At 40.1% G+C, this 25,297-nt stretch overlaps 1 protein-coding gene across 1 annotated transcript in view; it reads left to right on the top strand.

Moving 5' to 3' along the window:
* Positions 1-25,297, top strand: part of PDE11A (phosphodiesterase 11A) — a 447,606-nt gene that overhangs the window by 363,694 nt on the left and 58,615 nt on the right. Inside the window, exons 14-16 of the mRNA XM_004601369.2 lie at positions 5,841-5,931; positions 10,522-10,622; positions 22,960-23,037. Coding sequence (XP_004601426.1) covers positions 5,841-5,931; positions 10,522-10,622; positions 22,960-23,037 — 270 coding nt within the window. The remainder of the gene's footprint in view (positions 1-5,840; positions 5,932-10,521; positions 10,623-22,959; positions 23,038-25,297) is intronic.

The raw sequence follows: 25,297 nt of genomic DNA, 5'->3' as shown, positions 1-25,297 counted from the left end.
ACAGAGACATGAGCACTGCCAGTGCAAAACTGACCAGAAAGTCTCATACACAGAGTTGCTGGGTTCTTCCTGTATTTACCATCATATTCCACATGCTTAAGGCCTAAGATGATAGCAGTCTTTGGTACTAAGGGGTTGAATGAATGATAGATGAGTTAATGATAAATGAATGATCAGATCACTGTTTTCCTGCACCTAACATCCATCTGTCTGCTTCAGTTGCAAACATCTACATATTTGTGATTAAATCAGGATTGTGTGTGAGTGATGGGGGAATGAGTAAGATGGAACTCACAGGGGAACAGGCAACATCAGATGATGAAGATGTTCAAACCAGATGGATTCACTTGCATGAACCCCAGGGGAAGGCTTCAGATGAAGCGCTATGTGGTTCAGGAGCCTTGTGGATTTGGAAAGGGAGAGAAGCGGTGCAAGAAGAATGGGTGCATGCATTATAAGGATCCCCCGGTAAAAGGAAGACATCTGCCCCATCCTGGGAAAAAAAAAGGAGATGTAAAGAGACTTGTGATCATTTAACTCTTAATCTAGTAACTAATATGTAAAAGAGGGAATGGTTTCCTCCTGGCCCCGCCTTACATCAGTTACTGGGTCATGAGCATTCACTCCAATAAATAACATGCACATGGAATGGCTTATTTAAAAGAAACAAATTATAGGGATCTGAGCCTGGGGTAAGCTAAAATTCTAAATGGAATTTTGTAATCTTCTTCCCTGTATGACAACTAGTTTAGCAAAATGGAGAATCAACTATGAGAAATGTTTAAGTTATAATAATCATTCATACACTATAATGAGAAGAAGCTTAAAACTTAGTTACTGGTTTTGTGACCTTGAAAAAGTTGCATAATTTTCTGACCTTTAGCTTCCTCATCTATGAGAAAGTAATGCCTATTTTATGTTCATTCCAGGACTAGATTACATAATGTAATGTTATGTTGTTAATTTGCTGCTTGGTGTCTCACAGATACTTACTCATTGTATAACTTTGCTACATAATGTATTAACACAATTACTTTTAACCTTGCAATTTAAACTATAACCTCTAGATAAACCACTGCAACCTTATTAAGCAGCTAAAAATTTTAAGTACTTCTCCTTACCAGTCATTTATAAATGATTTGCTCCTTGATGTCCTAGAATTTCAACAGTCAAAGCAGAGAAACCCAGTGTGCATGTTGAAAAACTGTTTTTATAAAAATAAAATGTATTGGAAAAATAACCAACATTAACATTAGTTCACCACCATTACTAAAATTTGCCTAACAAAATTTCACCTATGAAATGTCTTAAATTTGCTAGATTTTAAAAATAATCCATAGCTGATTAAAATCTAGCACCCTCCTCCTAGCACTGCCCTCAGGGATTTATAATAATCCCTGCTGAAACTCACCCTCATGTATCTCCCAACATGGGGCTAGGAATGGATCCTTTCCAAAGGTCAAAATCCTAATTGTTCGTGATCTTGGATTGCGTCCCTGGAGACAGAGGGCTGCTAAGGATTGCTGTCCTCCGCATTGCTCTTGGATGTGGTCCTCACTCCTCTCACTAACAGGCTAGTCTGCAAGCAGCCAGTCACTAGTGTTTCCATGTATGGTCAAATTGCGCTTTCACTGGTCCAGACTCCTCGTAATTGTAAGAAAGAAAACACCCAAAATTATGTAACTGTCTTCTGTTTGTTCCTTCTCATTTGTTTGCTTACTTTCTTAAAACCTATCACCATTTTATGTTTTTCGTTTATATTCTCTCTCTCTCTCTCTCTCTCTCTCTCTCTCTCTCTCTCTCTCTCTCTCTCTCTCTCTCTCTCTCTCTGTTTGTCGCTGTCTCTTTCTCTTCACCTCTTTTACAGATAAAACCCAACACCATTTTTCCCCCTAAGTTCTTCTTCATAGAGGTTGTGGTTTTCAGGTTGTCCTGAGGTTATTCATATAAAGTTCTATTCTTGTGACCTACTTACTGATTAGTCTTATGTTCATTTTAATTGGTGAATTTTTACTGTACTCCACCCCCACCACCTACCCACACCCCACAAACCAGCCTGTTGTACAATTTTGCTGTCTTGCTCCCTCTAGATGAGACTGCTTTTCATTTTATGAGAGTTCCTCCAATGGTCCTTGCAAGGCTAGTTTGGAGGTGATGAATGGCCTTAATTTTTGTTTATCTGTAACACTCTCTATCCTTCCTTCTATTCTAAATGATAATCTGGCAGAGTAGAGTGTTTGGAATTGAAAACCCTTTTCTCCCAGGGACCTGGGAGATGGTGCAAAGGGGGCTGGAGCACATGTTTGCAGATAGGAACCCTGATCTCAGCTTCCTCCAAGCATTGTTCTGGGAGTGAGTGGCTCCTGAGCGTGCTAGCAGTGACCCGCAAAAGAAAGAAAAGGAAATATAAGGAAATAAATGAGAAGAAAAGAGGAAAGGAAATAAAAAGAAAAGAAAGGAAAATAAAATTTATTTCCTTCAGAACTTTGAGTACCTCATTCCTCTATGCTGTGTGGTTTCTGTTGAAGAGTCTACAGATAATTTTGTAGCTATTTTTTTCCTTAGATAAATGTAGGATTCTATTTTTCCTTCTAAATTTTATGCTGTCTATGTGTATACACGTGTACACACACATATTTCTTTGGACCCACACCTGGAAAGGCTCAGGGACTACTTCTAACTCAAAGCTCAGGGGTCACTGCCAGTGGTGCCAGGGTGCCAGGGGACCATATAGTACTGGTGATAAAGCCTAAGGCCTCCTCTATGCAACACACATGCTCCAGTCCTTTCAGCTATCTTCCCAGCCCTCATTTTCAACACCTGAATCATATGTTCGGGTTTGTATTGCTTGGGACTCTGTGAGCTTCTTATGTGTTTAGTTCTTTTCTTAAAGTAGGAACATTCTTAAATGTTGTTTCTTTTGATAGGGTTTCTCGTAGAGTGTGGTGCAACTGGGAGGCATGTTCTGTTTGTTCACTTAAAGTTGGTTTCAAGACAGGGATGGAGGTGGGGGGCACTGCATGATTTTTGTTCCATGAAGAAGCCCCAGCTGGAGTCCCGAAGCCCCCGAAGAGTGTAATCCCAGTACTGGTGCCAGAAGCAGGGTAGGATAGGATAGATGTCTTGAAGAACTCAAGACTCGCAAGAGAAGGCTGCTAGTGCTGACCTGCCCACAGGCTCCATTTCCCACCATCGCTGCCCATGCTGGAACTCTAGCTGTCTCACTAAGATCATATACCCTATTTGCCAGCCAGTCCCCACGCTGGACAAGCACAACACTGGAAGCTCCAGAAAACCTCCTATGGCTTAAGTATCTACAGCACTGAGGAGCTGTGGGTGCAGTGTACCTCTCCCCGTAGCCCTGGCTCCTTGAAGAAATATTATTATATTATATTATATTATATTATTATTATTTCTCCTAGCTGGCAACTTTCTGCTCCCTGAGTACTCAGATGCAGGGCTCTGCTCCCAGTGTCCCCATTCTTCTTCAGAGGAAAGCCTCCCCTTTGGGCACTTGTGTGTTTCCCTGGGGATGACGCAGCTCTTAAGGGTCAGAGTTCCCCAAATGTACCAGAACCCTTCATTTCCCATCTGTCTTGCAAATCTTAGCTCCTGGAGGTATAGCAGTGACCTGAAGCTCCTGCCTTCTCCAAAATCTGCTGCTGCCTCTTCCTATAAAGACAATGGTCTTCCATGGCTTCAGGGTCGATGTTTCCCTCCATTGATTCTTTAATCAACAAAGCTGGGAGATGAATCCAGCCTCTTTATAAGTTCTCCTTTCTGCTGGGACTCCCAGGAGTGTCCCTGAAGCAGTAGACATACACAGAAATGGTTTTCTTGATTTTTCAAATATTTCCAGTGCTACTCCAAATATTTGAGAAATGAAAACACTTTAACATTTTAAGTGAACACTTTGTGGAACTGATGTTGTTGAAGACTGGGTTATTTTACATAAGCAAAATTCACAAAGAATTCAGAGTAACCCTTTCAAGCATTATTTTCATTTTATTCATAGCGGAAATAAACACGGAGTTAATTATTGCTTAGTGGTTATTTAGACTATAATCTAGGCACTGTGATATATCTAGGCACTGTGATATAATCTAGGCACTGTGATAGATACTTAAAACATTTTACAACATTCTCATAAATAACAAGTGAGCTAGTATTATAATTTTGCTTTTTAATTTATTGAATCACTGTGAAATACAAAATTAATTATCATGATTGAGGATTAAGTTTTAGTCACACAATGTTCGAGCACCAATCCCTTCATCAGTGAGATAGTATTATAATTTTAGAGACCAAAATGAAATCCCTTTGTCTTTATGTTTTGTTTTGTTTTTGAAATAAAAACAGATTTTATCTGTAGGTTTCAGGAAAGAGAAGGAGGAGAGAGAGTGGGAGAGAGTGGAGTAACATACTCAAGAGAGAGCATGGACTTCTCCAAGGGCAGAGAGAACCCCTACACACATACCAGCATTAGATAGGAAAGTACACATCTCAAGAGGAGAGATGCAGGAACCAGAATTGTTCAGCCCAAGCTTCGTTCGAATGGGCCCAGGCAGCATATGCGTGCCCTTCCTTTGTTCAAGGTGGCTTTTATAGGGTTTTTCCAACCTGCCTCTACCTGGGGCTTCTACCTAGGGAGAAGTTAGTAGGGTTGGGAGTGGTCCATGATCTTCTTTGAAATTCCTTTCCTGGTCTATTGTTTATGCTGGAGCTTCTATTAGAAGGGGGTCCAGCCTTCTCTGGGTCTGTTGCTGGCCAGGAGAAAGACCTATCAGGCCTATTTTCTGCAAAGTTGGCTTTTTGCAACTTCAGGGCTATTGATATTATTATTTCCCAGGAAATCCATTGCCATTGCCTTGGAGAGAGAGAGAGAGAGAGAGAAAGAGAGAGAGAGAGAGAGAGAATACATGCGCAGAGGGGAATGGTGTAACTTCCCCATCTGCCTGCCTACATCATATTCCATCCTAGAGATTTCACTGTTTTAAATCTTCAAGGGGAAAATGGTCAGCGCTCCATCCTTCCATGAAAAAAATCCTTTGTAATTTTTTTCATATTGACAAAAGGTGGTAGACTCTGCCTGCATGAGGAGTGAAATTTCATGCTACCTTACTTTTAATGGGACCTCGGCAATGAATTTGCTGGGAAAACCCCTTAGGCTTAAAGCAGTAAGTAATTTCTCCAAATCAGAGAGTTTTCTAGAGTCCTATCCTGAGATATCATAATATAACTTACTGGCTGGGAAACCTCTATAAAAATGTGTCAACCATACCCCAAAGTAGGTTAAATGGCTCTACATAGTAGTCACAAGATCTTTTCCCATGAGAAGTCAAATACAGTGCCGGAATGGTAGTGCAGTAGGTAGAGTACTTGTCCTGCATGCGGTTGGCAGAGGTTTTGAAATTAATCTTCCCATATGGTCCCCTGAGCACCACCAGGAGTAGATCCAGGAGTGACCCCTGAGCATTTTCAGGTGTGGCTCAAAATCCAAAAAATTAAAAAGGAGTCTAATACATTATAGGTATACCAGATGTTTCAAACACTAAGCAGCTGTGTAAGGCTCAGTGCTTGAAGCCTACTCTGATCTTCAGAGCTAGAAGTGATATCTCCTGTTCATATATCAACCACTGTGTAATCACCATGAGACTAGGGAAACCCCGGCGGCTCTCTCTCCTGTGTTCGGTGGTCTGGGGCCACTTTCCCACCCAGAGTGAGACTATGTCTGCACTTGGGTCTTTGAGTAAGGAGGAAACGTTAGAAGCATAGAAGAATGTGTGGGAATGGTAACTAGTGGAGGGACCTGGTCACTAACCCTTTTGTCCTTTTTTCAGGAGCGGTTCTGCACTTGCCCAGCTGTATGGGACCTCTGCTACCTTAGAGCATCACCATTTTAATCATGCTGTGATGATCCTTCAAAGCGAGGTACAGACCTAATGTTCTCCCTCTGCCCTCAACACAGGACCAAAGAAATTATGTTCTTACCTTGTTTTCCTTTGTATCCCCACAAGTAGAGGCAGAGAATGTCATTCTCCCCTACCCCTTCTCCTCTGTTTTAAAAATCAAACTGTTGGACCCTGTGGTTTTAAAAAGTTCTTTCAGATGCCTTGCCAAGAACCTTGTTTCCATTCCTCCTGAGCAGATTAATTTGGTTTGAGATTCACTTAGCAGAGGAGCTTGCCTATCACTTGTCACCAGAGCAGGGCCTTACCTTCTGTTAGGGGACAGAAACCCATTAACAGAGTGATTTGATCCAAGTAATGAGTGGTCCAATGTTCCCATTAGGGGAAGCGCAAAGTCACTTCTGTTTTGTTTGGGTTTGTTGTTGTTGTTTTGGGGCCACACCTGCCTGTGCCAAAGTCATTTTAAGAGATAGTAGAGCAAGAGTAGGGGAGATTGCTCTAAGGGCTAAAGCACATGCTCTGCGTACTGGAGGCCCAACTTCTGGCTCCAAGCACCTCTGAGAGTGACCCCGGAAGGGCACCCCCTGAGCTTCTCCGGGTGTGCCTCTCTACTCCCCCAAAAGAGGTAGTAGAAGCAGAATCATGGAGAAAGTTACACTTTATTAACACAATTGAAAAACCTATAAAAGATCAAAGAACTGAAAATTACTTGTGGGACCAGTTTGAAAGTGAGAACTACAATTAAATTTAAGACCCAGGGCTAAGACCATCTGGCTAATTTTGCTTCCTGTGGCAATGCAGCAGTTGAAAATATTTGGATTTTCGTACTTTTGCTCTCCGTGGAGAAAAGAGAAAAAACCCCTCGCCCCTAACTGACTCAGGCATCTGAGTTTGAAATGACCAGGAAGAGCTCTGTTTAATTTTCTGCAGGCATCCAGAGCTTTTTGTGAGGCCAGAAAGAAATCATCTGTTCCCTATTATTTGTCAGTTCTCTAGCTGTGCCATTAATTATTATTATTATCATCATTAAGGGCCTGCTTTGCTGGAATAGCATCATTAAATAGAGAGGGTGTTTTTTATCCTCCAGCTTATTTTTCGAAAGTATGTCTTTTGCAATATCCTGAACGCCTTCCTTGACCCCATATAAGAGAGCCAGTGCCCCAGAACCTGAGTGTGGAGGGGAAATGTGAGCACAGCGGGGAGCATGTGCTCAGCTGGGAGCACGAAGCATCGGGGTTAGGCTCTCAGCCACTCTCGTGGAAAGCAGCCTACCAGCATCTGGGGCTCTGGAATTTTCCATGAAGAGCCATGTTTTCACAGTGGATGGAGAAGCAAGGGTAAGAGCAACTGACTTCAGGCTCTTGGTACTGTAGTGGTGATACTACAAGCTGACCCTTCTGACCCCGAGAACCCCCACATATGTATTAAGGAATTATAAACAGAGTGTCAACGTTTTCTCAGAAGACTATTTGTTTATTTCCTATGGGAAACATACCCTGTTGGCTTAGAATGTGTCTTCATACAAATACATGAGCCCTCGTTCACTTAGGGCTCTCTAGGAAGAGTAAAGAATAGTCATTGTGGAACCACGGACTGAAGCATGGGGGTGCAGGAAAACACCCCCACCCCTTGGTACTACCTCAAAATCCCTCTTGTCCTGCCCATTTGAAAGGCAGGAACAAGTGTCCTAGCCGCTCACTTGCCAAAGGTGTGGAGGTGCAGAGGCCTTGAAGGGCCCATCAGAGGTCATCCTAGATATACCTCCCTCCCTCTGCATTGAATTTCTTTTCATGGAGACCACACACAATTCTCCCTCCAAAAAGAGTAGAAGCAGCATTTCAGGAAGACAGATGTATTTCAGTCACCAACTCCTCATGGCTGATGCGCACTTAAGTAATATACTGATTTCAAATCAACTTTTTACATATAAAAGTTGATCTGACAAGTTTTGTTACTCAGTTGTAAATTCTGTTTGTTATTATACATCCTTTTGAAGTCGTCAAATGCACTCACAAAATAAGCAATAACCTCAAGTTCAGATCAACTTTCTTCTTGTCTTCTCATTGATGTCCACTGTGATTTGCTACATTTCACTCCCTGGGAGAGGCTGAGTGCATAGTTAGAATCCGGGTGATTATTTGTCCTTAACCTCCAATCACCTTTTCCCAGACCCAGGTGAGAGAGTCACAGGGCAAGACTAATGTACAGGCATCCAGGCAGAATAACGGTGTAGTGTTCCTCTAGTTATTTGTCTTCTTCCTAATGGCTGAATTAAGGATCTGGAAGAGTTCATTTGAAAATTATTATTAATATTGGACCTGATCCCAGGTGGAACCAATATACTCTAATTTTTAAGGGGTGGTGGGGTCACTCAATGAGATAAATGAACTCCAGGGAGCAGATTATCATCTGATGCCTGAAAAGAAGTAATTTACTAATTGATATTCTAGGGCCCTAAAAGAATTTATTACCTTGCATTGGAGAATAGTTTATTCTCAGGCATTCATTACCCATTGTCTTCTACATCTTCTTCCTCCCCAAATAAGCCAAAAACTGGTCCAGTTCTAGGGTTATTTGTATTGAGTGTGTGTTTTATGCTAAGAAACCCTGAAGAAGGAGAAATATTAACTTATAAAGCTTATTTAGGGATTTGTCCATCACTTTACAGAAGGTTTATTTTATTTGACTGAAAACATTGGGGAGTTTCCTAGGGTAGTTAAAACAAATTTTGATTGAAATAACTATGCTTTTCAAAGGTATGGAAGTAGAGGTGTACTTGAAAATTTTTCTAGTTAAGAGCCATTTTATTTATTTAAAAAAATTTTATTAGTGAATCACCATGAGGTACAGTTACAGACTTATAAACTTCTGTGCTTACATTTCAGTCATATAATTCTCAAGTATCCATCCCTCCACCAGTGCCCATTTTCCACCACCAGTGGTCCCAGCATCCCCCCTACCGCTCCCACCCATACACCTCCTCCCATCCCCACGCCTTACACCTTCCCTCACCCTGCCTCTATGGCAGGGCATTCCCTTTTGCTCTCTCTCTCCTTTTGGTGTTGTGGTTTGCAATAGAAGTATTAAGTGGCCATCATGTTCGGTCTACAGTCTGCCTTCAGGGTACATATCCCATCTCGAGTGGATCCTCCTAGCACCATTTATTTGATTATCCCTTCTCTAACTAAACTGCCTTTTCCCCCCAGTTTGCGAGGCTGGCTTCTAAGCTGTGGAGTAATCTTCCCAGTACTTATCTTTAATAATCTTGGGTGTTAGTCTCCCATTCTATTACTTTATATTCCACAAATAAGTGCAATTTTTCTATGTCTGTCCCTCTCTTTCTGACTCATTTCACTTAACATGGTACTTTCCATGTTGATCCATTTATATGCAAATTTCATGACTTCATCTTTTCTAACATCTGCATAGTATTCCATTGTGTATATGTACTAGAGTTTCTTTAGCCAGTCATCTGTTCTCGGGCACTCGGGCTTTTTCCAGATTCTGGCTATTGTAAACAGTGCTGCAATGAACATACAAGTGCAGATGTCATTTCTATTATATTTTTTTTGCATCTCTGCTATATATTCCCAGAAGTGGTATTGCTGGGTCAAATGGGAGCTCAACTTCTAATCTTTTGAGAATCGTTCATATTGTTTTCCCAAATGATTGAATCAATCGGTATTCCCACCAGCAGTAAAGGAGAGTCCCTTTCTCCCCACATCCACACCAACACCGGTCGCTTTTGTTCTTTTGCATGTGGGCCAGTCTGGTAAGAGCCATTTTAAAGGTCAATAAATATGTCAAATAAAACATCTTACATCTCTTTGCTACTCAGTAATTATTCAAAGTGTTGAATTTATTCCACCACACTTTATCATTATACTTCCTTATATCCTCACAGTGTAACAGGGTTTCTCAGTTTCCCCAGCTGTGACTTTGGGCCGAATTAGTCTTTGCATGGAACTTCATGTCAAGGATTCACCAGCATTCATGACCTCTTCCCAATGTGTACCAGTATCAACCCCCATCAGTGTGAAAACTTAAGAAGCATCTCTAAACATTTCTACAAGCCCCCATTATTAAAATTGTCTCCAGTTGAGAACCACTTGTCTAATGATTTTTATCTATTCCTTGAAGCCATATGTTGCTAAAAAAACTGTTTCCAAAATGTTATTGCAAGTTTCTGTGAAAAAAAAGGGTGCTTATTTTAGAATCAGAAAAATCTCAAAGTGTTTTGTCTACTTCTACACCCAGTGCTTTCACAGGAAACAGTCAAACGAAATTGCTGACATGAATATATCCAAAGGAACACAAGTTCAAATGTTTCTCAGAGTTTTCTGTCTTCAAGACTCAACATAATAAAGTGATTCTTGGTAGTCTCCCTCAAAAGAGTTTGTCTACTCTGACTTATGTGTACCAGAGAATTTATTGGTATGAGTAAAAAATTCTTATGTATACCAGGAAGACTGTTGGTATGTGAAAAAAATTTCATTGAGTTAAAAAATATTTTATTACTTTGATATGTCCTCTTTTCAAATACAGGAAAAACCATGTCATTGGCAACTTCAGTCTCATGTTGTCTTTTGTGACTTTTATTTTCTCATTACAGGGTCACAACATCTTTGCTAATCTGTCCTCCAAGGAATATAGTGACCTTATGCAGCTTTTGAAGCAGTCAATATTGGCAACAGACCTCACGCTGTACTTTGAGTAGGTATTGACATGAGATCCATTTGACAAATGGTTACCTGAAGTTCTGTCTTGTAATTAAATTTCAGATCCATATGGGGGGTTTCTTGTTATTCTAGCACTGATATCAATATGTAAACGAGCTAAACATGGTGTTATTTTTTTCTTCATTGAAGTGAACCTTATTTAGGTGGTGTCTGTAAGACAGAGAATCAGGGCTATAATCAAAAGATTCATATCTCTGTTTAGTTTCTTGAGCCTTGTTTGGAACAAGGGCTAATTAAGTGAGGGCTATTTTCATTTTAGAAATTGACAACAAAAAAAGTTGCATGGACAGTTCTTTTCCTTCGTAGTCATTACTAGTTATTATTAGATTCCTCCTCTTCTTAAGATAACAACAATTTTAATCATGTACGAATTGACACTTTAGTCTTACAATCTTATTGCACCACCTAGATGCCAAACCCCTCCATCACTGACTCTCCTTAGGTCCCTTCCCAATCAGCCCTCCCTCCTCTCTTCAATGCTCAGACCTTCTGTTACCAGAGTCTAAGAGTTTGTTTTCACAGGACACTGTACCTTTGCTTTGTTTCTTTATAATCCACATATGAGTGAGATCATCTGTCTTTCTCCCTCTGACTTATTTCAATTAACAAGTCACCCGATAATTTTGTTCATGTTGTAGCAACATGCTAAAGTTTATCTCTTTCCATAGCCAAGTACTATGACACTAAATACATATATCAACATAATTTCTTTATCCACTTATCTATTGTTGTACTCTTGGTTTTTCTGAGATTCTGGCTATTATATGCCATTGCTGAAATGAACATAGGTATTCATAGATCTTTATAAATTACTGGTTTGTACAGAATTTATATAAAATATATCTCTTCAACCACCTTTTCTAGGAAATCTATGGAATTTTATTGCACTTTGGTATTAATTCCATTGAAATTAGATTAGTCTATACAAAGCAAACAAAATACATTAGTTCTAAGTACTTCGTTCTCTGTCACATAAAAGAAATCTGAAGAAAAGCCACCTGAAGTTAGTGGTGTAGCTGCACTACCATCTTAGTCTCAGAGTCCACAGCTCTGTGCTGTCACCTTCATGTGGTTTCTACATTCATCCAAGGCTATTGCTCATGCTTCAGCCATAGTGCTTCTATTCCAGCAGCAAAAGAAGGAGGGACAAGAAAAGAAGGGGCAGAGGTGATAACAAGCTATCTTTCATGAGAGTTTTCTGAACATTCCACAAAACACTTCAACTTATATTTCATTGGTGAGAGTTTAATTATGTGGCCACATACAGATTGAAGGAAGGTTACAAAAGAAAGTCTGTATTCTTGGTAGCTGCATGCTCTGCTAAAATTGGAGTTTTGTTACTAAGGAATATTGGGGGTTTGTTATTAAGGAGTATTGGGAAGAGAGACAACTGATATCTATACCACAAGTATTTATTGCTGAATTCTGCTTTGATTATTGTGTGGATAGTGAAGGTCTTGGAATTACACTGGTGTGGGCTTAAATCTAATTCTGGCATTCTAGTTAACCTTGGTAATTTGGTCCCAAGTACATCTATGGGTTTTTTTTTTCCCTCCTGAATTGCCACTGAACTTGTATCAAATAAATTTTATGGAGCGAGGGGCAGGGAGTATGAATTTGCAAAGAGAATGGGAGTGGACCACAACCAAGAAGGGATGTTACTACCTTTGTGGACCACGAGACATTGACTGACAAATAGTAACCGCTGAGTGGAATAAATGTGAGAGAAAGATCAACAGGGAGAACAACTCCAGGAAACAAGCCACTTTCTTCTGAAGGAACTCATTTTGAGCTTACAGATAAGAGTGCCTTGAAGAGTGGATGTAATACTCAAGGCTGTTGGTAAAAAGTTTACCCCAAAAGTCAGTTTATAAGACACTGAGAGTTTATGAAGTCCTCCACCAGTGTAGCCAGCTAATTCTCTTTCCACTAGCCATGGAGAAGGCCAGGAGTTTATTCTTGGGAAAATGGAAGAAAGGACCCTAAATGGAGAACAGAATGCAAATAGGATGCAGAGCTCAGGGCCTAGGAGATAGCACAAATGGGAAAGCATGTTAGTCATAAACATGGCCTTAAGTTTCACTTCTAGCATCTTACATGCACTATCATCAAGCACTACTGCATTTAGCTATGGTGGCTCCTAGCACTTCCAGGTGTTACCCGGAGGGCTTCTGAGTACAATAGGACAAGACATCAGGTTTGACTTCTGGTGTCTCCTGAGCCCTCCCCCAATCCCTATCTTCTCCCAATCCAGGCTGAGCACTGGAGGAAGTGGTTCCCTAGGGGATGTGGGGTAGGGAGGAAATGTTGCAGAGATAGTAAGGCATGAGGGCACGGGGTGAAATGAAACAGATCTCTGGTTTGAAAGGCACAGCCCAGAGTGGAGACACCCAGACGCTAGGAGTCTATACGCCACATAGCCAGGACTGTCAGGTTTAGTAAATAGAAATATAAGTCCAGTGAGATTTTAAATTCAGACAATGAATATTTTTAATATAAATATGTTCCATGCAGTGTGTACAAGACATACAGTTTCTCCTCAGTCTTTTAAATGCTTTTCCATTATACATAGAGGCCAAGAATCACAGAACATTTCTAGAAATTTCTCATATGAAACACAGAGGCCAAAATTAGCATAACAATAGGGAACTCAGTGAAAGCAGAAAGAGGAAGAAAACCACCACTCCCCCATCCCCTGAACTATTGTTAATAATCCTTAGAAAGCTAAGATAGTGTGCTCATAAAACAAGAACAGGATGGTCTGATAAACAAAACCACAGGAGAAGAAAGAGATCTTGGAAATTAAGAATGCGGTGGCCTAAATGAAAAATCAAAGGAAAGCATTTAAAATTACAAAGAACAAAAGGCAGCGATATGGAAAATATAGTGTGTTGTTTAATTTTGTGCTTTTAGAAGTATTTGATCTGTTAGCCTTGTGTATACTTTAATTAAATTTGAAAATGTATTTGAAAAATTTTAAATCCCAAACTCTGTTACTGCCTAGATGTATGTCATCAAAGTATTGACCTTTCTAAGCCTCTTCTTCTTGTGTAAAATGCAAATAACAAAACCAATATTATCTTTCTTATGAGTATCTTAAATACCTTATAATGTTGTGTTGTATCTTATAAATGGCAATCTCTACAATTTCATTTGCCTTCTGACCAATCCACTCTGCATGTTTTGTGGCCCTCATGTTTGGCTTAATGCTGCTTTATGGTCTTGCACCTTCTGAACTGCTGCATCTTGATTTGGGATTTGGAGAAGTCCCTTGAATGTTTTATTTTATGGCTCTGACCCTTGCAGGATTTAGTATTATTTTCTCAAAGGAGCAGCCTTTTTTCAAGACAAGTTTCTAAGTAACTTCTAAAGGGGAAAACAAATCTCCACAGTTGGAGTCCATTTATCAAGCCCTGTTAGGGAAGTGAAGAATCACAGAGTGACCACTGGAATGCAATCCAGGAAGTTAGTTGCAACTCGTTTTCTCATTACTCTGTTCTTATCTTAATGCTGCAGCCCCTGCTAATGTTTGCTGACTCCCAAAAAGGCTGGCTTGTTCTCTTTTTGTCAGCGTTATTGTATTTTGAGGTTCTGAATAACTGCTCATTCTCTAATCTAGACCTTCGGGAGGCTGATTCACTTGCCTGTCTAAAGTTGCATTAAAGTGATGCCATATTTTTAGCTAAAACTATCCCTAGGGTTAATGAGGGGGAAAGCAGCTGCCACAACTGTCACCCAGATGCAATTATAAAACATACAATTGCAAAAAAATATACAATTGTGTATCTGGAAAGGAGGTTAAAAAGGACTCAATCCAACCCAATTCATTTCCTTTATTGTGTAGATGAACTGAAAAATTACCTAGTTTGACTAGGCACACCTAACTAAATAGTACCTAACCGGAATACTTCCCCTCCACAGAGCTTTTCTCACAGTCACTGTATTCCATCTCTATAAGAGGAGAATCAGGGATAATTGTCATTTGCATTATATGCAATATTGACCTTCAGAATGCATATGAATTTGCTGAATATGGAAATCATCTTGAGTTCCTTGTACTCTTTCCCAGAACAGAGTCTGAGACAGGGGTTTGCCTGCAGGCATTTTAATTTTAGAAGTGACATCAGAAATAGGTACTGAAGAATGGCGCTGCAAACCTGGGGATAGCAAAACTATGATAAGGACACATTCTCTAATACGTCACCACTGTGCTCAACCAGACTAGATCCTGCAGGAACTTTGTGAGAAGCTTTCAGAATCATCCACCAGTCTCTAGTCTTCCTCAACCAAGACTCTTCCCTGAGTGTTCAACCCACTCACTTCCAGGGCCTGCACGCCTGACTCCCAGAGGCTCCCCCATTCTGTACCTAGACTCAGAGCAGCAGCATGGCAGAAATAAAGCAGGGTGCAGAGCAATCAAGACAGGATCTCTGGTTCTGGTTAAGGCCGTCATAACTCTCGAAAGGTGGGCTGACTGGAAGGGAGGCAGCTCCTTACCACCGCTTTTTACAAGCCTGGATGAGCATCTGCCTTCCCAACTCAAAAGCCCTCTTATAGTTGAGATTAACGTTTTTTTCTTCAGAGCCTGGAGAAAGTCACTCTGAAAAGGACATAGAGTAAGTCAATCCTTTGGGAGAAGGATTTGGACTCACTAGTAGGGGCAGGTTTTTGTTTGTTTTTTTTTTTAATAATGCCAGACCCTCAAAGCAAAAAAGGCATGATTCTGAGTGCTGTAGAACCCCTTTAAAGCTCAACAACAACAACAAAAAAAACATGTAACTTTAACTTCCATTGCTTTAGGGTTTTATGCTACAAATGACAGGTGATCACAACATTTACAAGTTTGAAAAGCAAAAGGAGAAATCTGATGGGACATTTGGAGTTCACATCTAAGTCTGGGGATTAATTCTTCAATCTGATTTTCCAACTCACTGAAAACGGTTTCCAGTTTCTGCTGAGGGAGTTTCTGAAATTGATTTCTGTACCTATTTCTGATTCCCTGCAGTGAATAGGACTGATTATTAAATAGTCATTTCAGCATCCCAAGCAGGAATTAGATTTACCGTATTCGTAACCAGAAATGTGACTTTGAGAGAGTCACTTACTTCATCTCTCTTTTCCTTGGGGATAGCCCATCACCCTCACCAGTCTTCCTGGGATTCTGGTGATGGTCAGAGGAGATAAGATGTGAAAAATAAATGCATAAATAATTAATTAAAATTTAAGAGCTGTATTGATAGAACAATAGGTAGGGCACTTGGCCTTTCACACAGCCGACCCAGATTCAATCCCCAGCATCTCATATGGTTCCCTGAGCTCTGCCAGGAATGATCCTTGACTGCAGAGCCAGGAGTAAGCCTTGAGCACAGCAAGGTGTGGTCCCAAAACAAAAATTAACATTTTAACCATCTAAATCATTTAAATTTGATAATTCCAATCACTTAAAGTAACTTGAAAAGAATCAGGGACTGGGGAGATAGTATAGAGGGTAGGATGCTTGCCCTGCATGTGAACATTCCAGGTTCCATCCCCAAAATTCCAACATACCCCAGTTTTCAAGGAGTGATCCTTGAGTGCAGATCCAGTAGTAAGCCCTGAGCACTCCCACGTGTGATGGAAGGAAGGGAAGGAAGGAAGGAAGGAAGGAAGGAAGGAAGGAAGGAAGGAAGGAAGGAAGGAAGGAAGGAAGGAAGGAAGGAAGGAAGGAAGGAAGGAAGGAAGGAAGGAAGGAAGGAAGGAAGGGAGGGAGGGAGGGAGGGAGGGAGGGAGGGAAAGAAGATTTAATACAAAAGCAAATGAAGTTTGCATCATGAAAAATACTGCTTCTAGAGGTGGCTAGTGAGAATAATCCCAAATCACATGTGTTCAATGTTCAAAAGGGGACTGTGAAGATGGCTGAAAGGGTTAGAGCACATATCTGGCCATGCAGAGGTCCAAGGTATGATTCCCAGCACTAAGGATGGCCCTGGTGGACCCCAGAACTGCTTGATCCAGCATTGTTAGACCAGGCTGAATATTGCAGGGATGAACCCTGAGCACCCTTTGAGAGATTCCCCCTCCCCCCCCAAAAAGGAACAGCTGTTTTTCAAGTGTTTACTGAGGAGCTTTATATAAACATTTCTATTGTTTCTTTTTGTGATGATGGTACATCCAGGGGTCATCCAGTAACAGGGATCAAACCCAGAGCCTCCCACATGCAAGACATATACCTTACCCCTTAAGCCACAACCCTGGCCCTGCATTATCCCATTCACTATTTAGACTAGTTCTAGAATTGATCTTGCTACTGAGCTCACACTGTGCAAGAAGTAACCAAGTTTTGGAGAGAGTTGCTAAATTGTCCACCATGGTCAACAATAAAGCTGAGATTCAGGCAAGTAGTTAAACTCAAGAGTGATTTTGGGAACTTTGCTATTCTCCCTGCAGTTACATAATTCTCAGTTTAAGAATACCAGTGGGGAAACCGAGACCAGTCCCCAGAACTTTTGAGCAGCAATAACTTGTTGATGTGTATGCCTGAGAGCTCTAACCCTAAGGTTGGAGTTGTTCTCTTGTGTGGTGAGGTGATATTGCAGTTAGAGGCTTCCTGTTTGCAGCCGGACTAAGCTGAGCATCAGAAGTTTGGCATCTGTTTAGCTTGAATACTGCAGTGGAGGATGTTGCGTTGTAATTTAGGATCCATCCCCAACACTTTACGATCACACAACACTCTCTCTTATGTGCCCCTGTGGGCATGCCACATCTTCCTGTATCCCTGCTAGAACGGAGAGTTCCACAAATGCTGACATTCTTTTTAGCTCACTTTGAAGACACAAACCCAAATCACTGACTTATATAACAATTTCTCAAAATAGTGATATTTGACATTGAATCATCATGTAAGTCTCTAAAGTGTTATACCCTCCTCTTGTATCTGGGGACACGTAGCATCCTAAAGTTACCTGTGCTTCTATCTCCATACCTCATTGTCTCAGTGCACTGTTTGAACCAAGAACTAGCCAGTAATTTATATTTTATAAACCCATTTGGGTGCTCAGTGCTCTCTCCATGGGCTTCCTAAATTAATCAGATGTGAGTTGAAATTGTAGGAGAATCACAATGATGATTTTTCACTTTAGCAGTAAAACCTTCCTAACATTTATGGGCTTTTAGTAGATTCAGAACCGTTAGATAAATAGAGAATATGAGTACCTATCTACACTTATAGATATATAAATTTGCTAAAATTAATCTCAGATTAAAATATATCTGGGAATGGTGATTTTTTAACTTTACAAATAAAGGTGCCTTGCAGATAAATTCCAAACCAGAAAGATTTTCATTGTGGTGATGGGTGACTGGTAACCAATCTCTAGAATTATTTTTGAGGATAAATTTTACAGTTCTGTTCAAATGATGCTTTTTTAAAGACTGCTATTTTTCTGAGTGGAACCTATGTCAGGAGAGAAAGATAAAAGCCTAATAAAAACATATCTGATTATAAATGAGATTTTCCAGTAAGTTACTTTTCACTTGCTGCAGTATTTGCCATTGTCCTTGAAAACCAAGGTTCCCAATGATCTGCCTGAAAAGTTAATGACATGGTTCCTCAAGGCACAGGAGTCTGGATTTTGTGGCTTTCCACCAGCGCATTTTAGCAGTTTCAGATTATGTTAAATGCTCCTATTTCTATGAGTTTCATAAATGTTCATTTTGTTGACTCTATATAGTCTCTATCCATATACACGTAGGCAACTTTCTATTTGTGTAGGCCAAATTAGTGAATTTCACATGGCTACTTGGTAGTAATTATTACTAAGAAGGAAAACTGAAATACACTGGAGCCATGAATCACCAACTTAGCCTTGGCCACATGCAGTTCCACTTCAGAGCAGCATCAGACTGATGCTGGCAAGACTCTTATAACATGCCTGCGTCATTCCACAACCTTGATACCTTGGTATGACACACCAGGCTATCTGGTTGCCCAGATTCATGCTACACACATTGACAATGATTTTCTCAAAGACCAGAATGAGAAGACAGGGGACATGACACTTACTTAATTCTGCCCATAAGTTCCCAGGACTATGACAAAATAACTTTTGTCCGCTGGAATTTTCTTGAAACAAGAGATGCACGGTAGATTTTTCTCAAAGTTCTTAATGCTCTGATTGTGTATAATTAAAATGCAAGCTCAAATGAAACATAATAATTATTTCCTGACTAGCAAGTTTATGTATACACATATGTATACATACACACACATACATATATGTGTATATTATATAATATATTATACACATATATAAATCTACACATAGAGGTAGATCAACAGAAACAGAAAGAAGGGTAACAGAAGAGAATAACCATGCACAAATCCAGAAGGAGACAGATGCAAAGATGTTAGTAGCAGGATTAAATATAATAGGAAAAAATAAAAGAATCAAATTTTTGTCTAGGAAGTGGGTATATATATACACACATATATATATCACTGGTATATATTCACACACTGCTTAATGATGTGAATACCATTTGAGAAATGTCCATTAAACAATTTCTCACTGCATACTCATCATCAAGTGCAATTACACCCACCAGATGGTATCATCTACACCACACCTGAGCTAGGTGGTTGAAGTTGTTGGGACCACCCTCATCTGTGCAGTCTGCCATTGGGTAAAATGTTCTCAAGTGATGGACAACTCTACTGATCCATGCACTCCCACAGAACAGTGAAAAGGAATGGCCTTGACTAATGAATCATCTCATCAACATTAATTTGTCAAAAATTCATACACTAGGATATCATTTATAGTTTGAAGATATGCCTGAGTGTCATATATAATTTATCTAGTAAAATTATGATAACACCTCTAAAAATCAACTGCACAAACTTTCAAAACTTGCCAGGAACTGCCCTGGGTGAACAGGCCTAAATCAGAGATGCTCCAAGGATAAAGAGACAGAAACAAGAGAGAAAAAGCCTGAGCTCAGGGACCTAACAGCCTCATAGATGAGAGCCCTGGTTGTCCTGAACATACGATACGTGTTGCTTAGACCCAGTAATCATTATCATTAGAAGAAGAACAACATTCTTTGGTCATATGCCTAACTATCTTAATCTATCTGTAAGACATGCTAAGCTTTCACACATCCAAGTACCTTAGTTTATCAGGATAAACATCTTAGTAGTGGACTTTCTCAATGGGAGATTCTTCCAGGAGAGGAAGCAGAGGTTAAGGACTTACAGGATGGCTGCTGGGGCAGCACTCAACCTCCAGGGGCAGTATTCTGGGTGAAAGATGCTGTATTCATCTTTACCAACGAAATGGCATGTCAGATTTCGGAAGGGAGGATGTTGGGAACAATATATCCATCTTGTGGAATTTGGTATGTGGGCAGGTGGACATGGCTGTCAAAGAGATCCAAGTAGAAGCCGTGAATAATCCTCTCCATTACCTTTCTGGAAGATGTGATAGATCCATCAGGATGTCAGAGGGCAGTTCATCTTAGTCTTGTAGTAGGCGGAGGATAGGCGAGTGTTTCAAATACTTTTCCCGATGCTCAAGAATCAGGGACGTTGTCTCGTTTGCCAAGGCATCAAAAATCAGATGGGCCGGTCATGTAATGTGATTCAGAGACGACTGCTGGACTAGAGCTGTTACCAACTGGATTCCACAGGACATCAGAAGACAGCATGGCTGACCACCAACTAGATGGCCAGATTTCTTCGTCAAATTCCTGAGTGAATGATTTGAGGCTCTTCCTATTCCTGGAGCAAGCAGATATCATTGGGCTGCACTAGCACACGACAGGGACAAATAGCGACATTACTGGCGCCTTCTCGAGCAAATCGAAGATCAACAGGACGACAAGTGATACAAGTGATACAAGTGATTTAGTGCTGCAGTGAACATAGGAGTGCAGATGTCTTTTTTGCTTTGTTCTTTGGGGTCTTTGGAGTATATTCCCAAGAGTAGAATTGCTGGGTTATATGGAAATTCAATTCCTAGTTTTTTGAAGAATATCCATAATTGTCTTTCCATAGGACTATACAAGTCAATATTCCCACCAGCAATGAGTGAGCTTGGTCATTCATCAAAAACATACATGAAAATTAAAAACATAATTGTAAATATTTGCAAAAATAAAGTAATTTATTCCTCCCTTTTATTCTCACATCCTGGCCAACACTGGTTGTTGTTGTCTTTTTCATGAGTGCCAGTCTCTGTGGTGTGAGATTAATATTTCATTGTTATTTTGATATACATTTCCCAGATGATTAGTGATATAGTATTTTTTCATAAGCTTTCTAACCATTTGTACTTCTTTGAAGAAGTTCCTGGTCATTTCTTTTCCCCATTTATTGACAGGGTTGGGTTTGTTTTTATTGAAGAGTTCTACCAGTGCTTTTTATATCTTGGATATTCCACCACCCTCTTTCCACTTGACTCACAGTTGATGGTATCACTGTCACTGTATCACTGTCATCCCGTTGCTCATTGATTTGCTCAAGCAGGCACCAGTAATATCTCCATTGTGAGATTTATTGTTACTGTTTTTGGCATATGGAATATGCTGTGGGTGAAGTACTCTCGGTAGCTTATCGGGCTTTCCGAGAGGGGCAGAGGAATCAAACCCAGATCAGCCACGTGCAAGGCAAATGCCCTACCCACTATGCTATTGCTCCAGCCCAGTTCATGGTGGTGGGGCAAAAAGACATGACCCTGGTCATATGGAAGAGAGTGGGAAAGTTAAGAAGGCAATAAAGTAATATGAAGAAAAGATATGCCCAAATCTGAACACCTAGAAGAAGACATACTGAGACCACTTTGTTATTATGCATTATATCTCAGCTGATTGCTCTAATTTTGTTGTAGATATAATACCTAAAGTGACATGGCTCTGAGATGTGTCAAAGAATAGGATCTATCTCTCTCTCTTGCATAAGCATGCAAGTCATATATTTGTCTGCCTGACCTATCCCATTCCAGGTAAATGTAATAAATAGTCTCATTTAATGACAAATACATGATCAATTTAGAATGACTACCCCAGGCCAGAAATAGGACAGTAACTTGCCAGTGTCATCATATCTTTGTCCCCCAAATTACAGTGGATCAGCACTGAGCGTCTAAGATTCTGCTCAAACTTTGACCATAAATGATAGATAATACTGAGTATTTACCCAAGTGGGATTCCTTAAAATATCCTGATGATGCTATTCTAAGGTTAAGTAAGATTAAACAGGTTAGTGTATCTCAGTAAACAACAGTCATCCAAACAACAGTCATCTAAATGAGAGAATTATATCAGAGACAGCATTTCTCAGACCCATGAGACCTAAGAAATTTCTTTGTCTCCAAAAATTGGTATTGTCTGGGATGCGTATGGAAGTGATGTGTCAGGATCTTTTAGATACTTTATCAGAAAGTGTCAAAAACAGTGAAAACTTGGGAAATGATTTTTAAAGATTCAAAATACTGATATCTTATATATTCTTTCTCAATACAAAAAATAAAGTAATAACTAGACTAAATAAAACTTTGAAATAAAATAAATTTTAGGACGTTGTCTTCTTGTCTTTTCCACATCTATATAGCAATGTGTATCTCTCTATGTGTGTACTGATCATTTGTAATAGGTGAGCACTGTTATATGCTTTGAATGTCATCTTACTTAATTCTCAGAATACCTGTGTGAGTTAGCAAATATAATCCCAAAATTAGAGATTAGAAAATTTGAGGCTTAGAGGTTTTACGTTACTTCCTAAAAATTTGCCCAACAAGTTGGTAACTGAACGATTGTTTAAACAGTTGTCACTGATTCCAGAGTCTGTTTGCAAAGCACTAAAATGGCGACAGCTATTTCTAACCCGGGAAAAATTATTTGTTCTAAATTTACTACCTGAGAGTTTATCTCAGATAAACCTACAGCTCTGTTCTGTGTTGAATGACAAAAGAACACTTCAGTATTGCTCCCACTTTACATTTGTCCTTGACTCTATTCTCTGATTTTCAATAAGTGTCATAAGAGCTTCTCAGCAAGCAGTCGCAAATGCAGGAGCACATTGTTTTTTACTACTTTATGGCTGGATAATCTCTGCTGTTGTAAATACATTCAGAAATGACTGTGACTTTTTTTTTTAACCTCATTCTTTTTTTAAAAGTGATTTATTTTGATAGTGCTTTAGCCTAATAATTTCAAATATTAAGTTACTTGGTTCAGGTGGTCTTATATTTTCTCATAAATGTGTTTATGTCACCCCACAGACTGAGAAATTTCATTGCATCTTTCCCCCTCTTTCTTTATTTGATTTTGTACAGGAGGAGAACTGAATTCTTTGAACTTGTCAGTAAAGGAGAATATGATTGGAACATCAAAAACCATCGTGAAATTTTTCGGTAAGAAAAAGCCTTTGTGTATGTGTATGTGTTTCTTCATACTTTTACTATTTAGCATCTTCCCAGACTAAGTACTAAGGGCACAGAAGTGCTGTTGCAAGTTATGCACCTTAGTTTACATTTGAAATGTTGAGAGATTAGTTGGATATTTAGAAAATAGATAATGTCCTTTGCTTTCCAGTATGTTATATTTTTGCCTCTTCTTCATAAATTTGCCTTCAAAATTAAACAATGATATTGGAATTGTTTCATTTGCAACGAATTCCTTATTTTTCCTGGGAGTAAAGGGGTAGTGAGGTGCAAATTGGAGGGAGAAGAGATATTTGAACCAGAGAACACAAAGCGGAGTAGTGAGTTGATTTTGGTATTTTCTTTAGGGTTAAGAGGTGGCATAGACGCTCAACACCTTTATTGCAAACCACAACACCTAATCAGAGAGAGAGAACAAAAGAGAATACCCTGCCATAGTGGCAGTTTGGGGTGGGGGAGACGGGACTGGGGAGGGTGGGAGGGATGCTGGGTTTACTGGTGGTAGAGGATGGGCACTGGTCAAGGGATGGGTTTTAGAACTTTGTATGGGGGAAACATGAGCACAAAAATGTATAAATCTGTAACTGTACCCTCATGATGATTCACTAATTAAAAAAATAAATTAAAAAAAAAGAGGTGGCATAGACAGAAAGCAATGGGAATAATTCTATGGGTAAGGCATCTGTGTTAGACTTCCCAGACTTCCCAATTGTTTAAAGGGTAGCAATAAAGCATCTTCTTTATGGGGCACATTTTACCACCCAGTTGCAGATGATTAGGTTTCATTGTAAGTTCCCACTTAGTGTAGCTGAGACTCTTATTTTCTCCTCTCTGTCTCTCTGTCTCTGTCTCTCTATCTATCTATCTATCTATCTATCTATCTATCTATCTATCTATCTATCTATCTATCTCTGTGTCTTTTTCTGTCTCATTGTGTGAGGGGGCAAGGTAGTTTTTATTGAAACTTATTTAGAAAGATGTGAGGGGAGAGAAAGGGAGAAGTGTGTGTTCAAGAAAGAACATAGAGGACTGGAGCGAAGTGGGTAGGGTGTTTGCCTTGCATTCAGCCGATCCAGGTTCAATCCCCAGCATCCCATACAGTCCCCCAAGCACCACCAGGAGTAATTCCTGAGTGCAGAGTCAGGAGTAGCCCCTGAGTATTGCTGGATGTGACCCAAAAAGCAAAAAAAAAAAAAAAAACCCATAGGCTTCTCCAGAGTGTAACTCATCAAGCAAAGTAATTGAGACAAGAAAGAAAGATGTGTTAAAGGGAGAAAATGGCCTTGAAGAGCAAGCCTGTATTCAAGAGAGTCTTTAAACATGTGACTCAAATCAAAATAGCATAAAAGGAAACCCATCTGACTCTGATTATCAACAGGAGGTAAGTTTCTCCAGCATATTTCCGCTACAAAAGCATCACCCCAAACACTTGTAAATATTAAACAATGACTTGTATTCATTCATTTATTCATTTTCCAACCCCCTTATCCCAGTTTATGGTGGAAGGTGCCCTGAATCTACCAATCCCACTGCCTAAGGATATGAAGCAGGACCCAGCCTGAGAATGGACACCTTCCATGGTGTCCATCCATACACACACACACACACACACACACACACACACACACACACAAACACACACACCACTCACTGACTCCTGAGATTGTAGCAAACAAGTACATCTCTAGGGTGTGGAAGTAAACCAGGTATAGAAGAAAGTCCTCCAGTCAAGGAGAGAGAGACTGTGTACATGCCTCGAAGACGGTGTGGACACTGTCAGCAGCATACACCACCTGGGTTTCTTCCTCATCAATGCTAAGTAAAAATGGTATTACTCAAGGACATGCCTTTCTCCATTTTCTTATGCCCAGGACTTGTCGCCACCTCACCCACAGCCAGCCTCTTGCTGTCTTTCTTGTCCCCAAGCTGGTCATATGTTTCCAAGAAAGCTGCAGAGGATTCTGGGCTCACTGAGTTGTCTCTGCATCCAGGCATCTGGGGAAATACTGCAAGCCAAGTGTTCACCTACATCTTGCAAGAATACTACTATCCCCTTTTCTCAGCTGATCCTTCCTCATGTTATCCTCTCTTTCCACCCCAACCTCACTCCACTCCTCTGTCTCTAGACTCTTTCTACACAGTATCCAGAGAAGCCCTCTCCTTTGTATGCATGTGTGTTGAGGAGGGGGAGGGGCTACTCTTCTCTTCAACACTAGCACTTCTGTCATGT

This window comes from Sorex araneus, chromosome X (genome assembly GCF_027595985.1).
Source record: "Sorex araneus isolate mSorAra2 chromosome X, mSorAra2.pri, whole genome shotgun sequence".
In the NCBI taxonomy this organism is placed as follows: domain Eukaryota; kingdom Metazoa; phylum Chordata; class Mammalia; order Eulipotyphla; family Soricidae; genus Sorex; species Sorex araneus.
Note: the sequence above shows the minus strand (reverse complement) of the source record. Positions and strands in the feature narration are given on the sequence as shown.